Source organism: Dermacentor andersoni, chromosome 3, assembly GCF_023375885.2.
Source record: "Dermacentor andersoni chromosome 3, qqDerAnde1_hic_scaffold, whole genome shotgun sequence".
Lineage (NCBI taxonomy): Eukaryota > Metazoa > Arthropoda > Arachnida > Ixodida > Ixodidae > Dermacentor > Dermacentor andersoni.
In genome coordinates, this window is record NC_092816.1 from 32,693,923 (window position 1) to 32,706,660 (window position 12,738).

Here is a 12,738-nt window from a genome sequence, read left to right on the forward strand (position 1 = left end):
TCGCGCCTGAAAGGGAGGAAAGTGGGGAGGCAGCATGGGAGGGAGGAGGGGAGCAGCTTCTACTTTGCCAGCAACTGCGTACTTTGTGCGGCGGCGCACGGTCACGCGTGTTTTATCTTGAAAATGATCTGCAGATGGCTTATGCCTTTGTGCGTGCTGTGTTCTCTACCGCTGTTTGCATTGAAGCGATAGACAGCACGAAGGTCACTTTGCCCATTGCGGCTGCCGCACTTGCTCACACCACTGTTTTGACAGCGAGTGTCTGCAGTCATAGAGTGCAGTGTGTTCATGTTTGCCTGTGCACACTGACACCATGCTTGTTAATTCAGTTAGTAAGTTAATGTTTCTATGTTTATAGCATGGCTGATAAAGCTACTATCCTTACTTCGTATAGCTGTCTATTAATTTGCTATTGCAATCAGTGCTTCGCCTTTAGGGCGAAACTACGACTTTTTTTAGCAGGTATTTGCACTGAGACACCACATTACGGTTTCAAGTAATTATGCATAAAAGGTACACTTAAACCACAATATAACAATATTCTCAACATAACAAAGCATTTAACATTTTGTAACTTCTTGTCCATAGGACACTATGTATATTGAACCTCAGTACAACGAAGTGTGTTTATACGACTTCAACATAATGAGATTTCAATGCCGCCGTGAGGCAATACCGAGACAATAAATGGAAACTTCCATGGATGCAGATGGCCAAATGGTTGAATTATATGCAGTTGCTTGCGAACGCACTTCGCGAATCGTGCGCCACAGACCGAGAACAACCACTGAAGCGGAGCAGCATCATGTTCCGTATAAAGTCCCAGTGTCACAAGATCCAGTCACACCCCCATATAATGTATGCCTTAGGTGCGAATGAAAGCATGTGAAGGTGAGGTGAGAAGGATGGTTGCTTGATAAGTCTATGTGAGGGAAAAGTGGAGAAGGGGAGCGAGCTCGCGGTGATGCGATCAAGCTAGGCAAGGGAGTGAGTGGGGGCCAGGTTGGCACGTCTCCTTTTCTAGTGCGGACATGGTGCACACGGCTATCAACATGACATAAGTGCATACACAGCCTGTGCGCCCTGTTTTCGGCATAATCTGCCACTTGTGCAAGAACTGGGTGAGCTGAGATGGCGTGACATTGTGTGCTGTCTTCCTGTGGGTTTAGTGCTAGAGGTTGTGTAATCTTGAGTTTTGAAGATGCATTGAAGTGAGAGGCAGACAAAGCGTTCGCTCCCTGCTGCCAGTGCGTGTTGCGGTAGCATCGTCCTACCGCAGGCGACACTATCAGCCGTGGGGGCGAAGTGGAACGCAAAAGCATGTATCTTCCCACTGCCAATGCGAAGGTATCATCGATGGGGCACGAAACGGTATCTTTTGTCGCCAACTGCTAAATTCAATAAAATGAATTTTGTCTCATTCAGATGTGCTTTTTCTGATTTTTCAATAATTTGGAAAAATTTGTGGCCCCTTCCATGCAACAAAAATCCATTGGTGACTGTACTTATTTGCATAAGAGGTCGCATTTCAATATAATGAAATTTTGATATAACAAAGGAAATTGCTGATTTTGCCGACTTCATTATATCAAGGTTTAACTGTATTCTGCTTTGTCTCTTAAATTTCATGTTTTATTCCTGCTTGCCTATATGAGGTTCAATTGCTGGCAAGATGTGATAGTTGACAGATGAGGCCAACATTGTTTTGTGGTGAAACACAGACGGAAAAGACTATGCTGGAGCTGGAGATGGACCTGAACCAACGACAGGGCGAGTGGGCGATGATCCAGGAGGCTGGCAGCAAGCTGACACCGCTGTTCGGTCCGGGCTACACTGGCCTGGCCAACTTGGGAAACTCTTGCTACTTGAACTCTGTCATTCAGGTTGTACTGAGCATCCCGGAGTTCCAGCGCAAGTGAGAAGCTTCCTTTTTCTCAGCTGTGGCGTTGCTTTTGGCTTAGCCTTGGCTTAACAAGTGAGATAATCATTGACTTGGTTAGGACTTCATTGTGTGGGGGCAAAGTTAAGAAACCTGTATGCTGACATTTGGTACACCATTGATGCTTAGTGTTCATAAGTAATTGCTCTCCACTGCAATGTTTCTCATAGCCCAGATGCAGCTACTACCAGATGCAACTTTCGTTGCGATGTCTGACAACTTCATTGCAGAGTGAGTGACGAATGTCCATAGTAAAAAACAAAGAAAGAAAGTTGCAGTTTCGCCCAAAAGGCGGAGCATCGATTGCAATAGCAAATGAAGATAAGTGCAGCAGCAGCACTGAGCGAATTGACCTTCATCGTGTCTCTCACTTTAATGCGAACTAAACGTCGAAAGCACAGCACATACGAAGCTATCGGCACTGGACGCACTTTGTTCACATCGCAGATCGCTTTCAAGATACGGCGCCCGCGCGGGCGCACACTTTGTTCACATCGCAAATCGCTTTCAAGATACAGCGCCTGCACGGCCGTGCCGTTAACAGCAGTCACCGGAGTAGAACCCTGCTCTTCCCCTTGTCTCCCCCCCGTGCCTTGCGTGCGAAAGTTGGCGCACTTCTGCCCTGCCTTCATCCCTCCTTCGCACGCAAGATATTGAGCCGCGATCGTCGGCTGATCCTCGCAAGTCAGATCAGTTGCCAGCCCGTGTCGACATGGCAAAAGTCTGTTTTATATGCCTGATTTTGACAAAAATTGCTGCTAATTTTGTCCACTGTAGCTGCTTGTTTGTTGTAGCGTGGTCTGTTAAAAGCAAACTTCGTTGCATTTATACAATAGGCAGATCAAACTAAGGTTGAAAAATGGTTCATTATATCCGAAAGTCTGTTGTAGGCAGGTCCATTGTAACGAGCATAGACTGCGTAGCTCTCCACCCAGGATAATTACGCACCTTGGATACCGGCTAGTAATATTGTCTAATGAGTCTTCAAGATTGTCAACAAAATCAGACTGGTTGCTGGGAAGCCGATAACAGACCACTATAATGTAAGTAATGCCTTTTAAACGAGCCATCACCCAAAGTAGCTCTCACAGTGTCTCTGTTCAAAGGAGCACGGGTTTATAAACACTTTTTATGGTGACCGTCACCCCTCCTCCTCTGGTTTCCCTTCTGTCGTTGCGAAAAACAGAAAAGTGGCCTGGAAGCGATAAATCACAATTCGGGACGTCATCGCACAGCCAAGTTTCGGTGCCTAGGATGATATCAGCAGAGCACATGTCAATCATGGCATTTAAGGTATCGACTTTCGGCAGTATGCTACGAAAATTTGCAACAAGCAAAGAAAGATTCCCATTATCATACAGTTTTGGTTGAGGAGGTGTTGCTTGTCATGTTGTTGGGCGTTCAACCTGTTCGTTTAGTAGAACTACTTGTTTAGAGACAGAATCATATTTGTAAGTTCGGCCATGCAGATAAAGTTTGTTATATCGGATCGTAAAGCTCTCGTCATTACAGTTACCTTTAGCGAAATCCCTTAGCTTTTTCCTAGCTAGTTGCGTTTTTGGCGAGAAGTCTTCCTCCAACCATATCTTAATTTCGTAATTTTTCAGCTTAGGCCCACTTCGGAGGACTTTGTCTCTTAATTTAAAATTAGAGAACTTTACCATTAATGGCCGCGTGAAATCGGGTCGCGGGTGACCAATGCGATAAGCTTGCTCGATATCATTTTCATCTAGTGTCAATTCTAATCGACCTGAAGTGAAGTTGCGAATAATGCTTATGGTTGAGGCGTTGTCCTCCTTGTCATCAGATTGTTCTGCCTGGTGTTATTTGTGAGATCATCTACTACATCGCTCAGTTCCACATTTGTAGTTGACATGGCTGCTTTAACTTCAGTCACACTGCCGCTAACTGATGTGATGTCAGCCTCGAGCATCGGGACGCTGCTTATATTCTGCTCAATGGCACATACTCTGGTTTTTACGCCCACAACGTCCTGCATTATAGTCTTTAGAGTGGCGATTATGCTACTAAAATGTTCTTCATATGCAGTGTTAAATGTGTTCATCAACGCAAGTACATCTTCCGTCCTTGGGCCAGGATTAGCCTCAACATCTCCAGCACAAAGCAAAAGTAGGGCGAAGCACATAGTGGCAAGCACGAGAGACGATCTTGGCAAAGCAACTCGTAACGACTCGGAAGATATACTCATAGGTTCGAATCTCATGCCGACACAGGGGTGGCACACAACAAAGGTACCAATGTGAGCTCGATATGTACTGACATCGATACCCATGACACAGGCTGCAGGAGCAACACTCAGAGATTCAAAACGGGGATAAGCAGCCACTAGTATTCACAGCCAAAATCCTAGCTGATGCAGAGATGCATACCTATAACGAAGATGTAGGTCAGTTTGACACTTGTCACGCGTGGCCGCAAATTCCGAGGACTTGATATCGGCTTGCTCCTTTAGTACTGTTTGGCGGCGCTGGTTGCAGTGACGCCAGGGGTGACGTTACCGGAGGCGTAGCCGTTCACTTTCAGCGTGAAACGGCGTAGGATCAGTTATCTGGACAGCTGGCAGCCAGGCAGGGTGGCAGCGCAGGCGTGAGGTGGTGGTCCGGAATTTATAACAAAGATGTAGGCCAGTTTGACACTTGCCATGCGTATTGTATTGCCTTTACCCTGTTTGATACGAAAGATTTCATTTATCAGAGTCTGAGTTAATCCACCCAAGAATGGCTGTTGAGACAGACCACAAGTGCGTTTCGTAGTGTGTTGATGAGCCTCTATGCACAGTCTGCATGATTCGTGCTGCCATCAGAGCTCCCAACAGCTCTAATCGCGGAAGCGTTAACTCTTTAAGCAGTGCCGCTCTTGATTTTGTGATCACCAGACTTGTTATTACTTCTGAATTCTCTGCCTCTGTTTGTGCATAAACTGCAGCTCCATATGCCAATGTGCTAGCATCTGTAAAACATCGAAGGTTGGTTTGTGCGACGGTTCTGCAGTAGTGATTATACGTGGGACACCTATCATGTTCAAAAGATGAAGATTATTGCACCATCTTGCCCAGGAGTCTCAAATTTCAGCTGGAAGATGGTCGTCCCTATGCAGCTCTTTCTTCCACAACTGTTGTAAAATTTATTTGGCTTTCACTATGAACGGAGAAAGAAAGTCGTATAGGTCATAAATCTGAGCTGCTGTCTTTAATACTGCTGTAGCGCGGGTAACAACAACAGACGCAGTAGGTGCAAGCAATGGAATGATTTATTGAACATAGCGTGGCTGCTTTTATTCCGTACGAATCAGTAGGTGCATGCGCACTTCGTGATGCGATAGGCGGGCTTGCAATGGCGCGATACGGCACTTCCTCCCCCTTAGAAGCCCAGCCTGTCGGGTGGTCTCCTTGTGCGCGTAGAACGCCTAGGAAGTCCTAAGCCCGCCGGTACACTTGAGGTTGCTTCACTGGAAGCAAGGGATGTACCAAGTGATCCGTCTGACGATGGTTCAGCGTCTTCAACTGCAGAGGGTTGATTACACTCTCTGACTTGGTTGTCTCCAGGTCGAGTTGTGCAGAATTCTTGCTTTACTTCATCCGCTGCGAGTCGTGACCGCACTTGGTCTACGTGACGGCGCTGCACCCCTCCTGTGGTGTCCACCGTGACCATACGCCTACCTCTTGTTGACGTCACTGTGCCGGGTAACCATCTCTGGCGAGCCTGATTGTACTGCCGCGACCAAACAGGCGCTCCCGGTGAAAAGACTTGCGGCAACGGTGCCGGGGGTCTGCTCACCGTGGAATCCCGTGCCACCTCTTCATCTGGAAAATGTGCACTTAGGCGGGTCCTGGGTTGAAAACCCAGCAACATCTCCGCGGGCGACTTGCCATCTTGAGTCGGTGTTGCCCTGTAGCGTAGCAAGAACTTGGAAATAAGACTGAGCAGACTTCCATCCTTATTTTTCTTGATACCTTCCTTAATGGTGCGCACTGCACGCTCCGCCAATCCGTTTGACTGCGGATAGTATGGAGCGGAGGTGACATGACAGACATGGTTATCTTTGAAAAACCTTTCAGTCACTGAACTGTTAAATTGTGGCCCATTGTCGGAAACGACTGTATGGGGCAGACCAAAACGCACGAAGATCCCTCGCAGTACTTCGACTGTAGTTTCTGCAGTTGCTGTTTTAAGAGGTACTGCCTCTATCCATTTCGTTTCCGCATCTACCACCACCAAGATCATGTGACGTTCCACTGGCCCTGCATAGTCGATATGCAGGCGAGACCAACGTTTGTTGGTTTTAGGCCAACTTGAAGGGACCTGTACCGCTGGCATGGGCCAACATTGCACGCATTGCTGACAGCTTTGTACCAGCTTGTCTATGTCGTGGTCCAATCCGGGGTACCAAAATATCGTACGGGCCAGGCGCTTCATTGCAGTCATGCCTGGGTGGGTGTCGTGAAGTTCTCTCAGAATAAGTGCCCGCACGGTCTCGGGCAAAACTACGCTATGACCCCAGTATATTAGACCTTTACTCACAGTGAGTTTGTATCTGCGGGTGAAGTACGGCTGAAGGCACTGTTGCTCCGGTCCCAGCTGGTTTGGCCAACCACAAAGGATCCACGTCTTCACCTGTTGGAGGAGCATGTCCTCGCTCGTGCTGTCTGCCAACTGCTCTGCGCTAAGAGAAAAATCTGTCAAAGCTTGCACATGTAGCACATATTCGACGGAATCATGTTCACCAGGGTCGTCGTCCTCGCTGTGACTGTACAACATTGATGCTGGTTCCCGTAGTCACTGGGTCTGCTCCTCGCATGTCACGAACGTCGCCTAGCGCCTTCTCTGAAGCTATGGCAAATTCTTCTGCTTCCTCAAAAGTTAGCTTCTTCCGCGTTAATAGGCAGCGTCGTGCGTCGTCGTCCCTGATTCTGCATACTATGCGGTCTCGCAGCATACGGTGCAGCGAGTTGCCGAAGTTGCAACTTTCCGCCAGTCTCCGAAGGTCGGCAATGTATTCCCGAACGCTCTCTCCGTCCCTTTGCTTGCGCATGAAGAACGAGAAACTCGCTGCTATTTCATTAACTTGAGGATTGTAATGTTCCTCGAGGTATTCAACGACTTCATCGTAAGTCTGGCTGTTAACTGACACGGTTGGAAGGCGTCCTTGCAACATGCGCACGACATTATCGCTCAATGAAGACACCAGCAGAGCTCGGCGTTTGGCCGTGTCGGTAATTCCATTGCCCTCAAAATAAGCTTCCAGCCGTATCCTGTACGTGCTCCAGCTGCTCACCGTCTCGTCGAAAACCGGTGGGCGAGATGCCATCATTCGATCCTGTCAGTCGCTGACCATGCTCACATGAAGTCCCATCCTCGTCGCCACTGCTGCAGCGAGGGTAACAACAACAGACGCAGTAGGTGCAAGCAATGGAATGATTTATTGAAGATAGCGTGGCTGCTTTTATTCCATACGAATCAGTAGGTGCATGCGCACTTCGTGATGCGATAGGCGGGCTTGCAATGGCGCGATACGGCAAATACATTACTTTCTGTTGTTGCCAGGGGTGCCACGAGTTGCATAATTTCGGAGGTGTCAAACCTGTATATGTCATCTTCCGGTAAACACAGAACTTCTAGTATTTTCTTGGTTTTGGGAACTGTTAACCAAATATTGTCGTTACTGTCTGTTCCTCTTTCTTCACTGAGATGTTGTATACTTGTGGAACTTGTTGTCCATTTACACAGATGCTTTCCCGCGTCATTGATGACTTTAGCGGCATTATTGCAAACCAACAAAGCTGTCTCCTTCATGTGTGCTTCTGCCACAAGGTCGTCCACATAAAACTGGTACTTTAGTCGTCTTGTCGTCTCTTGATCTTCTCCCTTTGTATTCTCAAAGTGATGTAGTATGGCACTGAGAAGAAAGGGCTTGGTGCTGCTCCGAATGGTACACGATTCATCCTCCATACGACTTGACTTGGCATTTCTTCTGCTTTCTTCAAGGGACTTTTGTGCCAAAAATGCTGAAGTGCATTGTAGTCAACTTCAGCAAGATGAATTTGCAAAACAGCCTTCTCAATGTCAGCTGCAACTATAATATTGTAGGTTCGGAACTTTAAAAGAAGCTCGATGACCAATGGACTCAAATTTGGTTCTGCATGCAAAACGTCATGTAAAGACAGTCTGCCAGGGCTGCTCGAAGAGATGTCAAATACAATCCATGTCTTTGTTGTTTCTCTTTTGTTGTTAACTGCCCTGTGTGGTAAGTAGCAAACAGGTCCGGTACCTTTGTTAATGGTTACTTGTTCTGCAAAGTAATTTTCTTCATATTCTCGTATTGTTTTGTCATATCGTGTCAACAACTCTTCGTTCTTGGGAAGTCATTGTGTCAGCTTAACAAATCGGTCCTTTGCTTCCTTTATATTGCTGTCTAGTTCATGAGCGTTATCCTTCCTAGGAAAGCGAGCTTCATAATTCCCGTCAATTTTCTTCGCCGTTCTTTTAAATTCTTGGATAACTATATCTGACGTTGTAGTATCCGTTTCAGGTAGTATTCCCATGTGCTCCACATTCCAAAACGCTTCGAGGTATTTTGAAATGTCTTCATCAAGATTGCAGGCTCGCACAACGACGTTCATCACGGTGGTATTTGGTTTCCCGCTCACTTGGGGTCGACTGAGGGTTCTCCCTCTAACCCTAACGATGGCGCACATGAGGCCGTGCGAGGACTCACTGACCGCGCCACCTCAGCAGTCCCCCTACCCCGCGGGGAACCCTTGCTTACATTTATTGAAATCACCACACACTACTATCTGTCAAGACGGGTATTCCCCCTCCTGCACCCTGCCTTATGCAGGGTGCAGGGTGCGGTTACCCTTCGACTTCTACAAGCCCGTGCGTACCCTAACCTCGCGGTTCTTCATGCCATATATACCTTGAAAGACATCCCAGTGCGGACTGCCCTGCCTGTGGACTAAGGGCAACATTGGACCATATGTTGTGGGAGTGTGAAGCCATCGGCTCCTCCTTCAGCGACGATAGGTGGGCTGCACCCTTGGGCAGCCCCGAACTCAACGACCAAACCCTGGCCGTCCAGAGTGCCCGCGATCGGGCCGTCAAGCTCGGCTTGGCACTCCCTACGTGGGACTAGCCGGGTGGCGCGGGGTCTCCCCTGCGTCTCACTCACCCTTCAAAGTCCAAAACAGTGTTTCTGTGGCAGTCAATCTATTATGTAGTTTTCTGATTTTTCCAGTAGCAACCTGCAAATAGTAGTCAGATCCAATAAGAACATCTATATTGCCGTTGCTGTCATTCATGTAGGCATCATCTCCAAGTTTAAGACTGGTGTCTATTTCATGAAGCATTGAGTTGGGGAGGTGTAATGATGTGCTGTTACAATTATTAGGTACTTGTAGGCCTCCACTCTGATCTGCTTTTCGTCATATCAGCTCCTTAAAAAAAGTTCCACATGTAGCAGTAACTTGGGAGAGGACGAAACTTCACTAAATGAAGACAAGGTCATGTTCTCTTGTCCTAAAATTTGGCATTTAAGTTTTCTTAACATGTCTTTGGTAATGAATGTACATTGACTTCCTCGTTCCATAAGGCAACGTACCTGGCACTAATTACATAAGCTCTGAACCCAAACTTTAGTCATTTGTAGCAAGATTGCCTAATCAATTTTGGAAAGCGCGCTTGTGACTTGCACGCCTTCCACTGCTTTCTGCTCCGAGTCACTCTGAGGCTTGCTTTTTGGGGTAAAGCTCACAAAGAAGTGTGAAATGTCTTTCTTGACATAAGCCACAACATAAGAACCTTGCGTTTTGCACTCTTTTGAGAAGTGATATTTCTTACAGCAACGAAAGCAATGTCTGCTTCGTTTAAGCTTTTCTTCTCTTGTAGGGAAATCTCATTGTCACACTTGGTGAAGGAATGTTGATCTGACTCGCAGAAAAGGCAAACTTCCTTATGACGTTCAAGGATTGTTGTTAACACAGCAGCTGAGGCGACATGGCGTTCAGTAAATTCTGTCTTGTTTGCCTTGAATTCCTTCTGGCTTGCATATCTCTGAGCAATTTGAAAAGCTTCTACTCTGCTAGTCACTTCCCTCTACAAAAACACAATAGGCTCAGAAAAACTGTTACGTGTACTTGCATCTATGTTGTTGGACTTGTTTTGGTAATAGCGAAGCACAATTTCTGGTGGTAGACACCTTTCTACAGAAAATTTCAAAAGGGTGCTGTACTATTGTTGCTTTACACTTAGGGCCTCGATACTTTGAACATTCGTGAATGTTTCAAATAAGTTGAAAAGAAATCGCATCATCAGTGGAAACCACAGGCTTTAACTGAAGCATTTCACCCATGTGATCGTTCACGGAAACTTCCTTGCATCCAAAATGTTCTTTGAGCAAGCCTACAGCAATTTCATAATTGCTATCTGTCAATGATAGGCCAGTTATGCTTTCTGCCTTGCCAACAAGGTAGCTCTTCAAATACTTAAAATTTATCAACATTGGACAGATGTTCTTTTTGTGTATAGAACACTCGTACTGATCCCAAAGAGAGCACCAGCTTTGAACACTTCCATCGAATTTGTTGATCTCCAGTTTCAGAAGCTTGATAGGAGCTTGAAATTCTCTGTTCTGTCCACAAGTTTTGTGTTCCCTGCTTGGCTCAACCGCTTGAGTATCGCTTATTGATTATTGCATTTCTTCTATGCGTCTGATAACTTTAGACTTTGCCAAACATAAAGATATTTGGTAGTTGTCCATGCTTTTGAGCTCCGATACAAATTACTCGTCCTCTACCAATTGTTCAATTGTGCTATCTAATTCTCATAGAGCTGCCTCTTTCATTAGTAAAACGTCTATGGTAAGTTGTCTTGCAGCTCACCAACAGTTGTCGATGCAGACGAGATCAGCGAGGTGAGGTTGTTGACGACTTTCATCATGCCAGCCAGCAGTGCACTCCGCTTCCTCTTATGGCGATCCATTCTTGCATAGGCTCGCAACCGTATTGGCAAGGAGTGCGGATTTTATGCCTAGTTGTTGTTCCAGGGTTGGATAGTAGTGGTAGAAGATGCTGGGTCTGCACATTAGTGGACGTAGCTGCGTCAGTCTTCGCAACCATAGCCCAAAGTGTGAATGCTTGCTGCCTATGATTCACTATTCATCTGATGACTCTAGCCAAAAAAATTCTGCACTCAAAACAATTCTTCAAGGACAAGCAAATTTTTTTAATGCACGTATGCAACACTCGTTCAGAAAGGGTTAATAAAATCCATTATTGACGTATGGTAGGTGTTTGTTGTATGTAGTACGTAATATATGCAGGTAAAAACTTTCCCCCCGCGTCTAAAGTTACCTCTCGTGTTACATTTGGGTTTTTAAGTGTTGCAATGCTCTTTGTTACCATAAGGGGTAAGACAAAACAAATACTATCGGACTACAAATAAGGAAACAAATTGTGTTAACATAGGCATCTTAATTCTTTATCGTGATGCACACATATTGGGACAACACACCTTGCATTGAATAACCCAGCAACAGGTCTTAAAGTGATAGTGAAATAGTGGTATGTTCCTGATAGAACATAATGTTCCTGAGCTGAAGCATAACATCTTAATGCTTGTACGTGATTAATAAAATATTCTTGGCTGCATGGCTGCATACTATGTTTTATTGTTTATGATTTTAGGTACTATGAGGATGCAAATCGGACATTCGACACTGCCTCTTCGGACCCTGCTGAGAATTTTACAGTTCAAATGTGAGTAGTTTTTTAGGGTTCATCTTGTAGCATGTTGTCTTCTTTGTCATTTGGCAGCTGCTAATGCATTTGCTGCCTCCTTTCTTAGGCAGAGGCATTGCTTATGGGTGTATTTTGAGAATCTTTTGTTTGTAAATGGTACTTTTTTAGAATGGCTGTCATTTCATTTATATGATTTCATGAAACAAATTTGGGTGTAACTTTTAATGTCATGCACAGAGAAATTGTGTCATACAATGGAGTGCCGGTTATGCATCCCCAGATATTGCAATGCCCTGGATTTTAACACAAGTTAGTGCAGTCCCGTCAGTGCCATGAAAACCTAAATTATATGATGCAAGATTGTACATTGAGATGTACATTCTGTCTCATACGATGATCTTTGCGAAACAGCAAACCATGGTGGATCCATGAGAAGCGCTGCCAGCCTCCAGCAACTCCCTCGCAGTGTCTTCCTGTCCATTAAGAGGAGGAGGCACCCCTTCACATAAAGAAAGCTCAGACTTATTTCCGGGTTCCGCAGTAGTCTCTTTTTCCTCCCTATCCTGTCCTCACATTTGTTGCCTTCTCATCGTTCATTTCCCTTCCCCCTCTTCGCTCAACCACTGCCCGCCTTCAACCTAACCCAAGGTAACTTTTCTAGGCAAATGAAGGGGGGGGGGGAGTACGTTTACTAGTGTAAATATGAATAATGCCCACCGTTCGCCATAAAAATACGTAAACCCGCAAGAGAGAAATGAAATAAGGTTTATCTCACAGTTATATGCCTGCGAGATAGACCTCTCCTTTGCTTGACGAACAAGGAACCACATCAAATGGACTCAGGCAAAAAAGAAGCACAGGAAGAACACTACCAAGAACAAGTAAACGGGCAAAAGTGTAAAACAAAGATTTCTAGTAGCGCATTTTTGAATTGGTTCTGGAAAAAATACAGAGAAATATATTTTTGCAGAACAATCACAGTTCTTTTAGATCCCTTCTTTACTCTTCTACCAAGTTAAGTGCCAAAACCAACTCGTATTGTTAT

The 12,738-nt window shown here is 45.7% G+C and overlaps 1 protein-coding gene across 1 annotated transcript in view; it reads left to right on the top strand.

Moving 5' to 3' along the window:
• Usp5 (ubiquitin specific protease 5) overlaps positions 1–12,738 on the top strand; it is a 68,665-nt gene that overhangs the window by 13,766 nt on the left and 42,161 nt on the right. Inside the window, exons 8-9 of the mRNA XM_050169643.3 lie at positions 1,722–1,915; positions 11,640–11,711. Coding sequence (XP_050025600.1) covers positions 1,722–1,915; positions 11,640–11,711 — 266 coding nt within the window. The remainder of the gene's footprint in view (positions 1–1,721; positions 1,916–11,639; positions 11,712–12,738) is intronic.